Source organism: Macaca thibetana, chromosome 1 (assembly GCF_024542745.1).
Source record: "Macaca thibetana thibetana isolate TM-01 chromosome 1, ASM2454274v1, whole genome shotgun sequence".
NCBI lineage: Eukaryota > Metazoa > Chordata > Mammalia > Primates > Cercopithecidae > Macaca > Macaca thibetana.
In genome coordinates, this window is record NC_065578.1 from 23,744,131 (window position 1) to 23,763,312 (window position 19,182).

The window sequence follows — 19,182 nt, forward strand, 5'->3', positions numbered from 1 at the left end:
TTAACTGAAACAGCCTAGATACTTAGCTAACTTACTGATAAAAAGATAAAATAGGAGGAAGCTAGATAAATTTGGAGGAGCATGCTATAAAATGTTATTAAGCCTTTTTAAAAAATGAGACATACAGTCTGGGCACGGCGGATCATGAGGTCGGCAGTTTGAGACCAGCCTGACCAACACGGTGAAACCCTGTCTCTACTAAAAATACAAAAATATTAGCTGGACGTGGTGGTGGGTGCCTGTAATCCCAGCGACTTGGGAGGCTTAGGAGAATCGCTTGAAACTGGAAGGAGGAGGTTGCAGTGAGCTGAGATTGTGCCACTGTACTCTAGCCTGGGCAATATGAACAAAACTCTGTCTCAAAAAAAAAAAAAAAAAAAAAAAAAAGAGAGAGAGACATACAAAAAAGGAATTTACAAGGCTAATCAGCCTTCATTTTTACATTTACACCAGAAAGGAGAAAATGCCTGAGATCTTTCCTAAAAGCATAGAAACATTCTTAGCTAGTCTACCTTTTTTTTTTTTCCTGAGACAAAGTCTCACACTATCACCTGGGCTGGTATGCAGTGGGGCGATCTCGGCTCACTGCAGCCTCTACCTCCTGGGTTCAAGCGATTCTTCTGCCTCAGCCTCCCGAGTGGCTGGGACTACAGGTATATGCCACCACGCCCGGCTAATTTTTGTATTTTTAGTAGAGACAGGGTTTCACTCTGTTGGCCAGGCTGGTCTCAAACTCCTGACCTTGTGATCCGCCCACCTCGGCCTCCCAAAGTGGTGGGATTACAGACGTGAGCCACTGCGCCCAGCCAGCTAGTCTACTATTAAAAGTCTGTGATGTAAGCAGAATTAAGGACTAATCTGAAAGTCTAAATACCCTGGGTGCTCATGTCTATTCTGTCATTGACACTTGGTCTTTTATTACTTGCCTCCCTTTTGCTAAATGTTAAAATGAGTTCTCACAATAATTGAAAACCATTGCTTGATCAAGCTATTTACTAAAGCTAATAATAATGCATAAATTACAATGTAAAGTTTGGGGAAGATGGAAAAAAGTTGATTTTGAAACTACTGGTTTAGAATTTGATTTATCTTTTAGAGAAAATCTGATCTGTAATAGAAACAAACAAACAAAAACACTAGACCTGGGGACAGGAGATTTCAGTTTTAGTTCATCAGTACTTTTTTTTTGAGATGGAGTCTCGCTTTGTCGCCCACGCTGAGTGCAGTGGCGCGATCTCTGCTCACTGCAACCTCTGCTTCCTGGTCTCAGGCAATTCTTCTGCCTCAGACTCCTAAGAAGCTGGGATTACAGGCGCCCGCCACCATGCCTGGCTAATTTTTGTATTTTTAGTAGAGACAGGGTTTCGCCATGTTGGCCAGGCTGGTCTTGAGCTCCTGACCTCAATTGATCCACCCGCCTTGGCCTCCCAAAGTGCTGGGATTACCGGCGTGAGTCACTGTGCCTGGCCTAGTTTGTCAATACTTTTAATTAGCTGAGTGATTTGGGGGCCAAGTGTGTAAACTTTCTGGAACATAATTTCCTTTTAGGTTAAATGAGAGATCTGAGGTGAACATTCTCTTATAGCTCTACTATTCTGCGCATTAAATTAATAGTACAGGCTGGGTGCAGTGACTCAGGCCTGTAATCCCAGCACTTTGGGAGGCTGAGCAGGAGGATCACTTGAGCCCAGGAGTTCAACACTAGCCTGGGCAACATGGTGAAACTGCATCTCTACAAAAAATACAAAAAGCTAGCCAAGTGTGGTGGCACATGCCTGTAGTCCCAGCTACTCAGGAGGCCAAGGTGGGAGGATTGCTTGAGTCCAGGAGGTTGAGGCTGCTCCTGCCACTGCACTCCACCCTGGGTGACAGAGGGAGACCCTCTCTCTCTCTCTCTCTCTCTCTCTCTCTCTCTCTCTCTCTCTCTCTCTCTCTCTCTCTCTCTCTCTTTCTCTCTCTCTCTCTCTCTCTCTCACACACACACACACGTACAAAATTAGTAATTCATCTCAGAGGGACAACAGGGCATGTTGTAAGAATTACACTGTATATATGAATGATGAATATATAAATGATCTGTAATTCAAGCCTGCCTTTTCCTGTAAATTATTTTGAGAACTGTGAGGCTTACTTCATTAGTGCAAATAGGTACAGCTAAATAGTGGTTGGGGAAAAGGAGAATTTGGGCAACTTGGCTACAGGAAGACATAGATGTATTGAAAAGGCACTATGTTCACTGCGCTGTTTTTTGTTTGAAATGAGTCAGTGATGGTCCTGTATTACAAGCAGTACAAACATTTAAACTGGAGGCTTGTTTTTATAGTCAGAGGAAATCCAGGGATGGTGGATCTGTGATTAACTGTTTCTGCTCAGGCAGAAACAAAGAAAATGGAGAGGGTAAAGGGTTCTATAGTTGGGGATGTGCGGTTAATGTATGTCTAGATAGATATAGATATCTAAATTCAGGTGAAATTCACTGTAATTTTTTATAGAAAAACTCTTTATGTAAATAATTGAGTTTATAAGATAAATCTTTAAGCTTAAAAAATGAGAGCTATCTAGAGACTAGGTAGACCTATTAAAAAGAAAGATGTCTTGAGCATATAGGTGTTCATAGATATTTTACATCTTCCTTGCCAATATAGTACTCTGCCCAATACTTAGAAGATACATCTCTTCCTGAATCCAAAATAGTAAATGGAAGATACATGAATATAAAAGCTGAAACACAACTTGCAACTGAACTAAATTTCGAAAACTATATCCCCTTCGTTTTTAAAGAAAGCTGGCAAGACAATCTGTCCAAATAAATGAATTGAAATAATTAGTACACTGTAAGGTTCTTTCTAAAGTCTTATTGCTCCCAAGTCCATTTTCTAGTGACGTTTTGCAGGACCTTCAAGCTGATTAATCTTCCCTAATATGGGGCTAAGAATCTGAATTCTTCTAGCCCTGACTCCTGGGGCTGACATGAGTCCTGCTAAGGGGAAGATGAATAATTGAGCCTTTTCATATATTTTCCAGTTTGAAGAAGAAATATACACAGAGTATGTGTGTTTTGAATCTAAACATGTGAAAAATGTATTTGTGTGTGTGTTTTAGAAAGCTGGTGTATTACGTCTGTTCTAAAAGTAGAAAAATGTGACAACACAATAGAACACTTGTCAGCGTGCTTTCTGACATCTTAGTTTTTTGTTGTTCAGTGCTACCCTCATAAATATTCTAGGGAATGTATAATATAAGTGAGGTTTTGGGAAATCCCAGGTGTAGGTTTTAAGCGGTTGATCCGCCTCCTACTGTTTTTGTGCTTAACTTGCTATGGATGATCATGATGCTTGACCAGCCTAGGCGCTTTTCCTGCCTTTGGGGTTCTCTGGCTGGTTTAGTGCAGGGCATACTAAGGATCTGGTTGGCACTGCTGTTTGAGAAGGCACGTGAGCTGTGCTGTCTGGTGACTACTGAGCACTTGAAATGTGACTAGTGCAACTGAGGAAGTGAAGTTTTAATTTTATTTGTGATTAATTTAAATTCATATTCAAATAGGTACATGACACTAGTGGCTACTGTATTGGACAATGAAGATAGAGAACATTTCCATCATCACAGAAAGTTCTCTTGGACAGCACTGCTCTAGCAATCTCATTCCAAGACTCCCGTTGGCCTGGCACAAATCTCTGAACAAGTCAACTGTTTCCCCAGCATTCTAATTTATCAGATGGAGGTGGAGTGCACATGCCCTGTGGTTGCCAAGAATATTAATATGTGAACAAAAACATCAGAGCTCTGTCTCCTAAGGAAAAAACACTTTTTAAAAATACCATAGAAAACAAATGATGGTATTTCTTATAGTAATAACTATTAAAAGACGTCTAGTAACTGCTAGCACGGTGGTTTGAGAGAACTTATGCTAATTCATATTTGAAGGATCTATAATCCGTATCACTTTTTCTGTTTAGGTACTTAAAGCTTTCACCAAAACACCCAGAATCAAATACTGCTGGAATGGACATCTTTGCCAAATTCTCTGCATATATCAAGAATTCAAGGCCAGAGGCTAATGAAGGTAAAAAACAAAAAATTGAATTAATACTGCAAAAAAAAAACCCCAAACAACAAGAAGCTGTTACTATGACAGTGATTATAAATGAATACTTTAGAGTCCAGTCATTCCCGTAAGTAATAAAAACTGTCTTTCAGGGTTGGTCAGAAATTGGATGGTAAACTGGAGTAAGTCCCTATGTTGCTGTTTTCCATGTTTCTAGCTAGTAGCACAGTATATAGTTAAGTGTGTGATAAAATGCTTCTTGAATGAAGTTGATCTCATATTATTTTGAGAAGTTACTGTGAGGGGAGCTAGGCAAAGAATTAATGGTGCATCAGAAACAGTGGATTGTGTGGTTGTGGTGGTTTAGCATAGATTGGTCGAGCTTAATTTAAATTAAAACTAAATGTTTATTGTTGAGTGCCTGCAGCCTAAAGTCAGTCTGAGGGTTTTGTTGTTGTTGTTTTTGCTAATTACCCTTAAAGAGCAATTTTTGGAGTTGCTCTAAGAGGGTAATTAGACATACTATCCTTCCAAATTTATCTGCATCTTCAAGCTGGAATTTCATTTTCAAGTCATGTTTTCATGGTAAGAATTGTTTAGGTAGTACAGATACAATTTTCTTTTATTTATTAAAGGACACTATTTTTATTATCTTATTTACCAAATGGATGTATAGTGTAGGGAGGTCTCTTTGCAAGAGGTTCCATTCAATGAACCTTGTCTTAACTACAGCATTCAGTAATTTCGTTTTCTCTTCTCTTCGGGATGTTAAGCATAGTTCTTCTCTTCTGGGGAAAACTGTGTAGCACACATTAGTGTTTATTTGAAAGTAACCCAATAACCAAAAATGCTAGCTCCTAAAAATATTTATCATAGTTTCAGATAGTTTCCTAGCTTGAGTGGGGTTCTTTTGAGAAGTTTATGTCAGCAAAGGAACAAGAATACCAAAGGGGAAAATGTCAGTGCTAGTTAAACAAGAATAAATGTCGTATAAAAAAGTGAAATACTTCCTAATTTCCTTATGTTATTTCAGTAGGCAAATTCCCAAGCTATTCAGGCTATTTTTTATTACTAAATTTTAAAATTGCAGCACTTTATGATAATAGTATTGAATTCCAATGTTTTTTGCTCTTGATTTTTGGAATAATACTGCATGAAATGTTTTTCTACAGTGAAGGGAAAAAAGGGAAAAATGTTAGTGCTTAGGTCTGGCTTGTATCTGTTAATAATGTATTGCGGTAGCTGCCATGGTTTGGAAGCAATTTTCTTTAGTAATTGGCTTTTTTTTTTTTTTTTTCTGACTAATGTTTCTGTCTAAGCAATTTATACATTAAGTAAGTGATTATGTTGGAGCCCCTCCTTTCCACAGACAGTGTCTTTTCTGTTCTGCCCTTCCTTCATGCAAGCTAACTGTTCTTTTCATAAAATTACCCTTTTATACCCAGATGCTCCTGCTGCATACTTCTTGGAACAATCTTAGTTACGGTTATGTTTGTATTTTTCTGTGTGGTTTTTTGGGAGTTGGAGGGTGGTTAAATTTCTTCTGACACTTGGTGAGGAGGAGAAAGGAATAAAATGTGTTTGCTTCTGCTTTGAGGGATGAGGATGGGGCGGGGTGGGGGGGGGAATAAAAAGGTTAGAAAGTGACTCATTTAAGTATAACTTTGTATTCTATTTTTTCCCTATCAATTTGTTACTATCTTAAGTAGCCACCTACTCTTCATGTGCTCAGAGTGCTGTAACTAATAAGAACAAGCAACATAATATAATACATGGTACATAATCTAGAAGGCTTTATATTGAATTACCTACTGGAAAATAAAAGTTCCAGTTGCCAAGCAACTTCTCTCCACAGGGACCTGTTGAGGCCATGATACTTTAGAAAATAATATTTCAAATCACTTTGGAACTTAATGGGCCCTCCTTATGTATGTTTGCTGCAGGTCTCACATCTGTTTAGTGCAATCAAAAGGCTTTAGTAATCCTAGGAAATTAGTGATTCACCTTTTTATTTCCCCCAACCCCCACCCAAATGCTGACAATTCACACAAAGATGGATTTGTCATTTTACATGGTGTAAATCAGAGTAGACAAGTCTGATTAGTTTTACCACCTATTAAATATTTGCAAAATCCAATATATTTAGACAATTTTAAACCTTTTAGGACTTAATTCTAAGTCAGGGATTTGATGCCTGAATGCTACAGTTTTGGGCTAGTGAAACTGAAATAGAAGGACTAGTGGTTAGGTTGGAGTACGAAGTAAAAAGTAAAATGTAAAGAATAAAGGGAGACACTGATGATAGATAACACATATATAATTATTTTGGTAACATGTTCAAGTTGATTGGGAGTAAAAGTTTATGTAACCATTTAGGCATTCAAAGAGAAGTTCATGGGTAATTTCTTTTGTGGGGATGTGTTAAGCATGACCTGTCCCTAGATCTACTTTTTTTTTTAAGTTCTGTGGTGGTATTAATTTATGTAATTGGCCAAGGTCCCAACTGTAACTAGTCATTGGTATTTATAATACTCACAAGAGAGAAGTGAACTTAGCGTTGTTGAATGTACTCTGAGGCATATTTCATGATGTCCAAATTCCTATTTTTAGATGGAGGCAAGGAATCTAGAGGTCCTGATTAGTTCCTTTTTATTCAGGATCCTCTCCCTTCTCCTCTCCCCACAACTCCTGCCTTTCTCTCTGGAAAAGTGTTGTAAGTCAGAGGATGGTTGTGCATTATTGTAGCAGTAAGCCTGCATTGTATATTAAATTATCTTTAAATACCCATTACCTCTTTCTGTTTTCCATTGATGTGTAACTTAGCCTTAAAACTTGTTTGTATAAGGTTACCCTTTATTAAGACTGTGGTAGGTAGCTTGAAAATATAGTTTTATCCATGTCAGTGCTTATAATTTTTAGTCTTTGTTGTAGTCATTGTAAATTATCTTGTTTTTCAATAACAGAAATGCTCTTGTTACATTTAATGTTTTCTGCCTTGAATTTTGCACATTCAAATCATGTAACAACAGAGAATACATGCTTGCTGAAAAAGTTAAAATGGTATAGAAATAAATTTAATAAAACTTAATTGCCCCTCTTTAATCGTATTACATGACCTCAACAATTTAATGTCCTTTTTTTCTATGTAATTTTGCAAACATTTCTGTAAATATGTATTGTGGACATACATTATGCAGTTACTATATCAAAATATAGATCTACCCCTATTTTTAGAAATTCTGCTTTGTATTTTATAATATGGATTTTCATTTAGCCATTTCCATGTTGATAGACATCTAGATTGTCTCAAGTTTTTTTTTTTTCTTCATTATAATAAACAGTGCTGCTGGTGAATGTCCTTGAGCTAGATTCCAAATAGTTCAAGAAGTTTGTGCATTTTAAATTTTGCTCTATTTTGCTAAATTGTTCTCTAAAAGTCTATACCAGTTTATATTCCCACAAACATGAAAGTATTCATTTCCCTACACTTTGGACCCTGGTGTGTGTTAATCTTTCTAATTTTACTGTGTTCTCTTAGACAAAAAAGGGTGTTTTGACTTTCATAATTAATTTTAAACTGATTGTGTTGCTCTGTTGCACTTAATAATTTTTTGAGAGCTTTTGAAATAGCTTCTTAGAGATACCAGCATTACTACATCAAGGGTATTGGAGAATAATAGTGCTACTTATTATCTACAGACAGGGAGCTACTTTGTGATGGCTTGCTACTGCCTTCTAGTGGTTAATTTTGGCATTTTCTTTTTCTTTACATACTCCTTTGTGATGATTAGTCTTGAAAACTGTATTGTGTTTATTGAATGGTGCTATTTAGTACTTTTTGATAGCTCTGTTTGCATCTGTTTTATTGGTCATACCTTACGTTGATAAATATAATTGTATCAAAGTAATTCATCATTCTTTGTTTTCATTAATATATCTTTGTTATGACATTCTTAACTATGAAAAATTACTAACACTCTAGTCAGGTATAGCAATTCAACTTCATCAAAAGTGCTTTGCTAAGTCCAAAATTATAGAAAAAAGAGTCATTGTAATGTTATGCTAGACTTTAAAAAATGTATTTAAATGAGACAAGGTTTCGCCACGTTTCCCAGGCTGGTCTTGACCCCCTCGACTCAAGCAATCCACCCAGCTTGGCCTCCCAAAGTGCTGAGATTACAGGCATGAACAACTGTGCCTTGCACTGAGGAATACTATGTGTTATAAACCTTGTAAATTTAGGATATTTTATTTATATATATATAAAATTCAGGAAAAACATTAATTTACGGCAGGTCCAAGGTTAAACATTTGCTCAAAAACTTGTCAGAACACTCAAATAGCATTTGAGACAATAATTCAATGTTTGATTTCAGGCAACATTATCCTCCCCATGGACTGATTCTATTCATTGTAATCTGGTCAAAGAACTAGTCCTTGTACTCTAATATGTTCTTGTTCTGCATTCACTGCTTTTTTTGTCGTCGTTTTTTGTTTGTTTTGTTTAAGAGAGAGTCTTGCTGTGTCGCCCAGGTTGGAGTGCACTGGCATGATCTCGGCTCACTGCAACCTCCACCTCCCAGGTTCAAGTGATTCTCCTGCCTCAGCCTCCTGAGTAGCGGGGACTACAGGTGTGCACCACCATGCCTGGCTAAGTTTTGTATTTTTAGTAGATACGAGGTCTCATCATGTTGGCCAGGCAGGTCTTGAACTGCTGACCTCAGATGATCTACCTGCCTTGGCTTCCCAAAGTACTGAGATTACAGGTGTGAACCACCGTGCCCGGCCATGCATTCACTGCCTTTAATAAAAAGCATATTAAATCTTGTTTTACAACCTTGAGATTCTGCTCTCTCCTTTTTCTCTTTTCCTTTTAAATATAACCATAAAATGTGTTTCATCATTTCCTGGAATTCTTACTGACCTAGCTGTTTCTGACATTGTATTCTCTTGTTAATTTATAAACTACATTTCAGCTAACTATATGCATTATGCTGGCCTGAATGTAATTAATAAAAGTTTGTTTATTGTTTTGTGTTTTTGATCTTTTAAGTGGCTTGTTTCTCTGTCACTTCTGTAGTTTCAGCTGAGCTCTGCTAATGTCTCAACTTCATTTTACTGGGTTCCAGTGCCCTCTGCTGGTTATGTTTCCTCTAAGAAATAAGCTAACTTGATCATGACTATGGCTAGCATTATCATTTAATAATAAAGTGGGTAGATCTTTGACCTTGTCACTTATCACTTAGGTAACACATTCTAATTTGTTTGATATTTACCTAAGTAAAAAATATTACCAGGTCAGGCACAGTGGCTCACGCCTGTAATCCCAGCACTTGGGGAGGCCAAGGCAGGTGAATCGCTTGAAGCCAGGAGTTCAAGACCAGCCTGACCAACATGGCATAACCCCATCTCTACTTAAAACTACAAAAATCAGCCAGGCGTGGTGGCACACACCTATAATCCCAGCTACTCAGGAAGCTGAGGTGGGAGATTCACTTGAAACCCAGAGGCAGAGGTTGCAGTGAGCTGAGATTGCACCTCTGTACTCCAGCCTGGGCGACAGAGTATGAGACTCTGTCTATAAATAAATAAATAAATAAACTAATTAATTTGTAAAAAGTAGAATTAAATATATAACAATAGTACCATATAGGACAGAAAGGAGGTTAATGGAGTTCCAAGTTCTTTGCATTATCCTGGAAGTGGCAACAGTTACAATTAAACTTTAATGAGTCAGGGAAACAAAAACTAGAAAAGGATGTATAGTAAGCTAACAGAGGTGGAAATAGAGGAATAATTTTTAAAAATGTAATCCATAGGAAGGTAGGAGAGAAGAAAAGAACACAGAACAGGTGGACAAATAAGAAGTATATGGCAGATTTAAACCAGAGTTTTTAGTAATGACATTGAATATACATTGTTTAAATATTCCAAAGAAAAAACAAAGTTTACCAACTGGATTAAAAACAATGTTGCTTATGTGCAAGACTCTATCTATCTATCTATCTATCTATCTATCTATCTATCTATCTATCTATCTATCTATCTATATCTATCTATCTGAAACACATACATAAATGAAATGTGGATCCAGGAAAGCTAAAAATGCAATAGTGTAAATACTAACCTAAAGAAAGCTGACAAAGCCACACTGACATTGGATCAAGTAGACTTTAAGGAAAGAAGCATTATGAGATAATGAAACATGTTCCAGACTGATTTAAAAAGGTTAATCTACCAGGAAGATAAAATAATTCTAAATTTGTGTTACCAAATAACTAGCCTGAAAATAAAAGCCAAACTGACAGAACTAAGAGAGAGAGACTAATCCGCAGTCACAGTGGGATCTTAACTTACCTCCTTAGTAACTGTTAGAACCAACCGCAAAAGGAAAACAATGAGAAGACAAAATTGAACAATACAGTGAACAAATTTAATCTCATATATGTATATACATATCTCACTGTACTTCAGAATATACTTTTGTTTTTCAAATGCACATGGAACAAAATTGATGGTAAAGGTGGGCCATAAAACAAAGCTAAAAATTTTTCCAAAAAATTGAAAACATGTGGAATGTTTCTCAATCAAAGAAAATATGATAGATATCAATAACAAAAGTACAGCTAGAACTGGGCACAGTGGTTCACGGCTGTAATCCCAGCACTTTGGCAGGCTGAGGTGGATGGATCACTTGAGCTCAGGAGTTCAAGACCAACTTCGGCAACATAGCTAAACCCTTTGTCTACAAAAAATAAAAAAACTTGACAGGTGCAGTGGCATGTGCCTATAGTCCCAGCTACTCAGGAGGCTGAGGTGGGAGGATCGCTTGAGCCCAGGAGATGGAGGTTGCAATGAGCTGAGAGCATGCCATTGCACCCCAGACTGGGTGACAGGAGTGAAACCTTGTCTCAAAAATGAAAAAACAAAAGCTACAGCTAGAAAGTTTCTACATGTTTGAAAATTAACTAGCATATTTCTAAATAATCCACAGATTGAAAAAGAATAAAGGGATGAAAATACAGAATGTCTACATTTGTGAGATATGGCTCAAACCGTGCTTAGAGGGAATTGTATATTTCCAAAAGCCTATATTAGAAAAGAAAAGAGCTCAATATTGGTGAAGTAAAAATTAGAAATACTAAAGAACAGAATATAAGGAAGTAGAAAACAAACATGACATTGAACAAGGAAGCTAAAAGCTAGTTCTTTGAAAAATCTAACAAATAAAAAAAATTGATAAGTCCTTGACAAGGAAAATCAAGAAAAGTGAGAGAAGACAGCAAAAACCAATATTAGGAATGAAAAGGAGGATTGCTACAGATGTTCCATTAAAGTGATTTTTGGAGGATATTATGAAAAAATTTATGCTTATAATTTTGAAAACATTGGAGAAATTTACAGAAAGTACAGTGTAACAAAACTGACACAAGGAGGAATTAAGTATGTGAATATTCTTATATCGTTTAAATTTCTTATAATTTGGCTTCACTGTTGAACTCTTCCAAGCATTGGAGGAAGGAAGGTCATACTTGCATATACTTTTCCAGGGAACAAAAAAGAGGGAATACTTTCTAACTTGCTTTTTGAGGGCAGGGAGCCTTGATACCAAAATCATATAAGAACATCAAAAGAAAGGACAATTTCAAGCCAGTCTTTCTCAAATATAGATACAAAAGTCTGAAACAAAATATGCCAAATCTAGCAACATAACAAAAGGTAATACAACCACGTTGGATTTCTCAGGAATGGAAGATTGTTTAAAAATTCAAAAATCTGGCCGGTTGCTGTGACTCACGCCTGTAATCCCAGCACTTTGGGAGGACGAGGGCAGGCGGATCACTTCAGGTCAGGAGTTCGAGATTAGCCTGGCTAACATGGTGAAACTCCGTCTTCTCCACAGGCTCTTCCTCCTACCTATCCTTTAAATGATGTTCCTTAGGGCTTTCTCTAGGCCTTCTACTTATCCTTTACTCCATGGTTTCAGTGTTCATTTATTTTCTCATAACTTCTAAACACATTACTCCAGCTTAGTTTGTGACACTTGAAACCGTATTTGTCTGTCTATTGGACATCTCTATTCACATGTCTTACAGGCACCTCAAACTCAGCATGTTAACTGAACTCATCTCCATAGCCCCTAAATCTGTTTCTCCTTGGGAAGGTAAATGGTTCAGTAACTGACACCAGCATTCACCCTGGAGTCTTTACTTTCTTGACCAGCTTCTCTATACTACCCTCTGTCCCCAAGATCTAAACTCTCTGAGGATAGGAACCTATTACGCTTTATTCAACAGTGAATTTAACAAGACTTAGAATAAGACTTGGCATGTAGTAGGGGCTCAATTATATTTTGTCGAATGCATCTTCCCCCCTTTCTCCATATTCACTTTGGTTTCTGAACTCTGTTAGTTTTTATCTCCTAAAATCTATTCATTCCTTTTTATGCCTGTAGCCCCTTACCTAACTAAGACTACCATGTGTTATCTGGACTACCATGAAGGGACCAAAGGCTGAGTGGGTGGCTGCAATTTGGAAGAAGAGGTTTGGGGTTAGGACATATGTACATTGCTGGTAAAATATCTAAGATGCAGCATGTAAGCCTTTACCTTTTTCCTTAAAGGACACAACTGAATTCAGACTTAAAACTACATGGTTTGCCACCTCATGATATTTAACTTTCTTTTGTGACCAGTTACCACAGTCATCTGTGTAAGTTCATCTATTCTGAGAGTGAGGGGGAAGGTGGATTGGAAGTCAAGGATAAGAAAGGATAGTAGAAGGTCTGTCTGTTGTTACTCCATATTTTTAATGACATTCGCACCCCCTTTCTGCTGAGGGCCACTAACCTTGACTTTCCAGATATACAGTGGTGCTCTGTCCCACGTTAATGAATGTCATCAAAAATACGGAATAATAACAGACAGATCTTCTATTATCCTTTCTTCTGAATCTTGACAATCAGAATCATGATAATCTGAATCATGACAGAGCATCTTAATCTATTTGGTTAAAGAGGCTCCTAGTTCAGTATTGAAAATTGAACTCTTTGACCTTTGTGTTTTTTGTGTAAGATAATGCTATTCTTGGCTTCCTGTGAATTATAAGACAGTTTTGAAAATCCCAGGTTTTCTGTTTGGATTGTTTGAATTGGTATTTCTTAACACATTTCTTGCTGATAAATCAGAATATTCCTGGGGGAGCAGGAATTAAAAATGAGGGCAATAATCTAAGATTTTTTAATCTCTAGATTTGAATTAATGTGCTTGCCTTTTCTCATCCATTTTTCCAGTTTAAATGTCAAATGTGTTGGAGCATTTGTGTTCATGTGTGGGACATGTAGTTGTTAGCAAGTTTTTTTTTTGAGACGGATTCTCGCTCTTTCACCCAGGCTGGAGTGCAGTGGTCCTATCTTGGCTCACTGCAGGCTCTGCCTCCTGGGTTCACGCCATTCTCCTGCCTCAGCCTCCCGAGTAGCTGGGACTACAGGCACCTGCCACTATACCTGGCTAAATTTTTGTATTTTTAGTAGAGACAGGGTTTCACCATGGTCTCGATCTCCTAATCTCATGGTCCGCCTGCCTCAGCCTCCCAAAGTGCTGGGATTATAGGCGTGAGCCACCGCGTCCGGCCTGTTGTTAGCAAGTTTTTACAAACACCACTGTTTGACATTATTATGCTTATTTATACTTTTACCTGAACAAACTTGTTTCATCCCTCACCCTATCACATAATTAAGCTCTAGGAGAACAGGGGCCTTGTCTGTATTGTTCTCAGTACCTTGTGTCAGAGTAAACACTTTTAAACAGTTACTGACTCAAAGAGTCATGCTTCTACATGCGGACTTGAGTGGTTTTCCTTCTTACAGTATTCTCACTTTTTCCTTTTTTATCCCCCCCAAGCACTGGAGAGGGGTCTCCTGAAAACCCTGCAGAAACTAGATGAATATCTGAATTCTCCTCTCCCTGATGAAATTGATGAAAATAGTATGGAGGACATTAAGTTTTCTACACGTAAATTTCTGGATGGCAATGAAATGACATTAGCTGATTGCAACCTGCTGCCCAAACTGCATATTGTCAAGGTAGGTCTGAGGGGGTGATGTCGCATTGCCATTGCCTTGTATTATATTTACTAACATGGCATTTCCTTTGTGCTCAAAACATTTCTGATCTTATATGACTAGTTGTTTAACTCAATGCTGTTTAGGCAATAGTTGAAACACCCTAGAGTTAGTTAAATGGAAAATTATGTCTTAAAATTGAGGAATATAAGAAAGATGAATTTTTTTTTCTGTGACTGCATAAAAATTCAAAGATATCATGCATGACTTTGAATTGGAGTTTGCCACACTGACTTCTGGTGTCAAATTCTGTCCTGTGATCACACCTGGCTTTCTCTATTCAAGGCAAAAAGTATTGAGCATTTATTTTATGAGACACTGGGCTGGGCACATTGTTAAATAGAATAACAATAAGCACTAGTTGTAAATAAAGACCTAAGATAACAAAAACAGATGTAAAATAGTGTATGTGTGTTGTGAAGTATTTTCCAGTGATTATACTTGGCTGTCTTTCTGGGTGTCCAAGGCAGTTATTTGCAGTCACTGTCACACTTCTAAATCCCTGGTGTAGCTTGCAGTCTTGGTCATTATTTAAAACTGGTTAGAATGATGGTGACAGACTTCTTTTCAAATAGAAGCAGTTCTCAAAGATTTAGAGCATTAATTATTTGCTCCCAAATCTGAGATGTGTCTAGCTTGCAAGACATGGAAAATAAGTCTGTTAACTTTTGATCTCTTTGTATTTCAGGTGGTGGCCAAAAAATATCGCAACTTTGATATTCCAAAAGACATGACCGGCATCTGGAGATACCTAACTAATGCATACAGTAGGGATGAGTTCACCAATACCTGTCCCAGTGATAAGGAGGTTGAAATAGCATATAGTGATGTAGCCAAAAGACTCACCAAGTAAAATTGCGTTCATAAAAGAGATGTCTTCATGTCTTCCCCTAAGAATATGCTTTCCTAACAGGCTACTCCTTCTTACAGAGCAGAAATTGTATTTTGCACGAACATGCAGTTATTAAAGATTAGGATCAAGGATAGACAAGGTATAGTAGTTATCTTAAAATATACACTCCGAAGCAGTATTATTTTAAAATCGTTTTACCCTGCCTATCTTCTCTACCCGGGTTCCCCTCTCTTTAATTTGGAGACACTCCACCACAAACTTTTCACTTTAGAGGTAGCTTGCCATCTCTCAGGAGCCCTCACCGTTGTGTCCATTCACTGTGTACAGATGGCAGAACTTTTGAGGTGCAATGTTTAATTGTTAAAATAGTAGCCACGACTTTATCAGGCAGCCCCAAACTGGTGCATAATGCATGGTACAAGGAATATTTATGTATTTTTTGGAATTTTGTAATATTTAGTAAAAGTATAGGAAAGGATTGCTACTGTATCAGAAATACTGTTTCAATTTAGTCTATCCAGGATATGTACTAACGACTATTACCACCAGAGAAGAGAGCTTTCTACAAAAGTCACTACAGATTTTGCTATATTGCTTTGTAGATAGATTTTTACTTTTGCCTAAAAGTATTTATCCTTCATACCAATTGTAACATCTGACACCATGTAGAAGCTAAAAGTTTAGAGGGAGTGAGGGTTTTCTCAAGACCTTCCTCAAGCATTTTATCTTTATAAGAGGAATTGATGAGCACCTGATACTCTGTCTAAATATGTTTATTATATGTGTTGTGCCCTGTGCCATTCATTTGGAACATTATTGCTTTCTTTATTTTAAAAAGCTTGTTTTTAGGTAATCATAGAGCTTGCTATTTGTACAACTTTTGAGCAACACTACATAAACTGATTTTTAGTTGATTTAGCTATAGCAGTACAATGATTAGTAATGTAAAAATTAACACAGAAATTAACCTAAGGAATGAAGGGCGGGTTTGTCAAAATATCAAGTGAATTTTTATTTCTAAAGTACATTTAATGTAGATGACCTAAAGAATGCATTATCCGTCCTATATAAAAAAAAGATAAAACACAGGTCACCAACTTTCTCAGTTCACCCCATTTACCTTGTATAGAGGATTGTTCATTCCTTTGGGACTAAGTTATAATTATGGTGAGTGTGTCTTTACTGTAGTTTTGCCTGATCTCACTCATTGCATTTCCTGGAGTTAAATTTTCCAATAGCCATGTTGAGGACTAGCACTCTGCATGTTTTTGTTTTGTTTTTTGGGGTTTTTTAAAATTGAAGTCCTAAACCAGAAATTATTTGTGCTCTAACAAGGGAGGATGAACTTGCCGAAAATAAAACTTTGCTATGTATTTACTCTTTTTTAAAAGACAAAAACAAAACCAGACTTTCTAAGTACTACTCCAAAGACTGTGATTGTGACTATAATACATTTTTGGTAATTTTTTTATACTTAATTTGTATAGGAAATGCTATTTCTCATAGGCTGTTTCTTGAAATTTTAAGTTTATTGCTTTAAAAGGGCAGTGTTTCTCCCACTTTGATATGCTAACATTTAGTGAGCACTGGCTTTATGGAAGCAGCTTTTTATAAGTGTCCTGCATTTTTTGAACCTATCATTAATTAGCTTAGTATGAAAGATAAGAAAATCTCCATGTCCTATCCATTTGGCTTAGGGAGATTCTTTACCATACCTTTCTTAAAACTCTTTATTGCTTATCAAAAGTTTTGAGTACCCGCTTTTTTTTTTTTTTTTTTTTTTTTTTTTTTGGTAATTAAATATTGTATGATTTATCTGGTTCAAGGAAGAAGCACTAGTCAGTTATCTATTGAGAAATTATTTTGCAGTGGTTTTAGTGGGTGAAAGTGTCCCATCTGCACCAGTACACAGGCAGGCATTATCACTCTTCACCTACTTTTTAAATAGTGGCAACTTGGCATTCATTCTGGTGATATTGAACCTTGCCTCATAGCTTAAAGTATAAAAAAGATTCAAGAGCAGTAAGATTTGTTCTTTCCAGTGAACAGTGGACCAAGTGGTGCACGGTGGAGGGCTAACAGAGAGCTCCATTCTTCAAAATACGGTGATGAAAATTCATTTTGAAACTCAAATATTTTCATTTTGGATATTCTCCTGTTTTTATTAACCCAGTGATTACACTTGGCCATCCCTCTAAATGTTCGAGGAAGGCATGTCTATTGTGATTTTGATGAAGACAGAATTATTTTTCTCTGTAGAAAGACAGATACCACTTTATCAGGGAAGTTAGTCAAATGAAATGGAAATTGGTAAATGGACAAAAGCTAGCTAGTAAAAAGGATGATCCAGCAACATGCTTTAACCCCATTGTATGTTTGTGGAAAAAGCATAGTTTAAAATCTTGAGAAATTTGGGACATAAAAGTTTTCATAGTAGACAGGTCATGCAGTATATGAATTGACATAATGGAAAAATCTGATTTTATTTTTACAACTAGTGAATCCATTCCCCTTCATTTAAACACCTTTTGTGTTTTACTTCAGTGAGGAGATTGGAGTCTGAATGGATCTGTTTTCCAAGAGATTCTGAGAAATTTTTTGTATTCAACAGTTGGAAAGCTCTCTATTCTAGCTGATAAAACTTCCCTTTTTTTTGATGTAGATGCAGATATTCTATACAGTTCTGTTGTCTTTTACTAGGACTGTTAACTTTTATGATAAAATTCAAATAAGATTTTATTTCTTGGTAATTTTGGCTTTCACAATTTATCTTTAAATCTTTGAGCAATCTGTATGCAATTAAGAGATTTCTGACATTTATTCTTACACTAAGTGGATCAACTCTAGGATTTAGGCACGTTAACTTTATTTCTGTTGTGTTTTGAATCTCTCCGGAGTTGCATGTAGATAGCATTGATTTCTGTGTACTTAAACCCATTTAGAAAATAACTACAAAGTAAAAATGGAGAGGAAATCGAAATGTATTTTTTCATGAACATTTTGATACAAAGTTCATCATTTAATGATTCATCAATTTCTTGCATTAATTTGAATTAAGCATTTAATTCAAAGAGAGGGGAGCATTCATTATTGATATATGTGGGCTTTTAAAAACTCCATCCTTTATAAATAGTCAAGGTTTGGGCCACACAAAGTATATTTTTATCATGGAAAAATTTCAGCTCCTCAAGCCATCATGTTGAACAGAATTGGAGTATTTTCTTTAGAATTTCTGGAACAGGCAAATGAAAGCTTATAGGATGCATGTATTTTCTTTTCTCTTTGGAACATCAACACCAGTATATTGCTGGCAGCTATGGTATTAAAAATAAAGTATATTTTCACTATCATAAAGGATTCTTTTTTCCCCCCTCATGAAAATAAACAACAACTTGGGGTAAAAGTGTTTTGAGACTACTTTTTTTTCTATGGGTGATTCAGCACATTTAATACGTTAAAGGAAAAAAACCATAGGATCATTTCAATAGGTACAGAAAATAACTTGATTAAAATATTCATGTTACTCATTCTTAGCAAAATAGGTAACTTTTTTTTAACCTGATAAAGACTTTTATTGAGAACCTATAGCAAATGAAATAGAAGCTATATCGTTAAAGTCAAGAATAAGACAAGGTTGCCCTCTATCACAGCTACTATCCAGCTACTTTCACAGCTAGTTTATTTAGAGATATCCTAGCCAATGCAGTAACATCAGTGAAAGGAATAAGGAATGGAAAAGAAGCAACAAAATGACTGCCCTTGGCAGGTAATGATGATGGTGATGGTGTGTGTGTGTGTGTATAAAATCCAAAATAATTTACAACTACTAAAAATAATTCAGCTGGATTTCTAGTTGCAAGATTGAGGAACAAAATTTAATATAACTACTATATACAAATAGTAACCACCTTGAAAGCCAATAGAGAAATTGGTAACATTGTTTTTTTTTTTTTTTTTCTGGAAGAGAATTGGGTGCCTGAGGTAAATAGGTGGGAAATTATCAAGGTATACTTTTAAGTTTTTAGAAATTGGTAAATATATTACCTATTCTAATAAAGTGCTTTAAAAAAAGAATAAAGATCCTAAGTGATTGAGGATCAAATCAAACTGTGCAATTCCTAGCCAAGCATGGTGGCTCATACCTGTAATCCCGGCACTTAG

At 36.4% G+C, this 19,182-nt stretch overlaps 1 protein-coding gene across 2 annotated transcripts in view; it reads left to right on the plus strand.

Annotated features, from left to right (window-relative positions):
• Positions 1-18,424, plus strand: part of CLIC4 (chloride intracellular channel 4) — a 98,496-nt gene extending 80,072 nt beyond the window's left edge. For both annotated transcript variants that reach the window (XM_050792678.1, XM_050792679.1), the window contains 3 exons: positions 3,957-4,063; positions 13,948-14,129; positions 14,857-18,424. In XM_050792678.1, coding sequence (XP_050648635.1) covers positions 3,957-4,063; positions 13,948-14,129; positions 14,857-15,021 — 454 coding nt within the window. In that variant the 3' untranslated portion in view covers positions 15,022-18,424. The remainder of the gene's footprint in view (positions 1-3,956; positions 4,064-13,947; positions 14,130-14,856) is intronic.
• Positions 18,425-19,182: the final 758 nt, after the last annotated feature.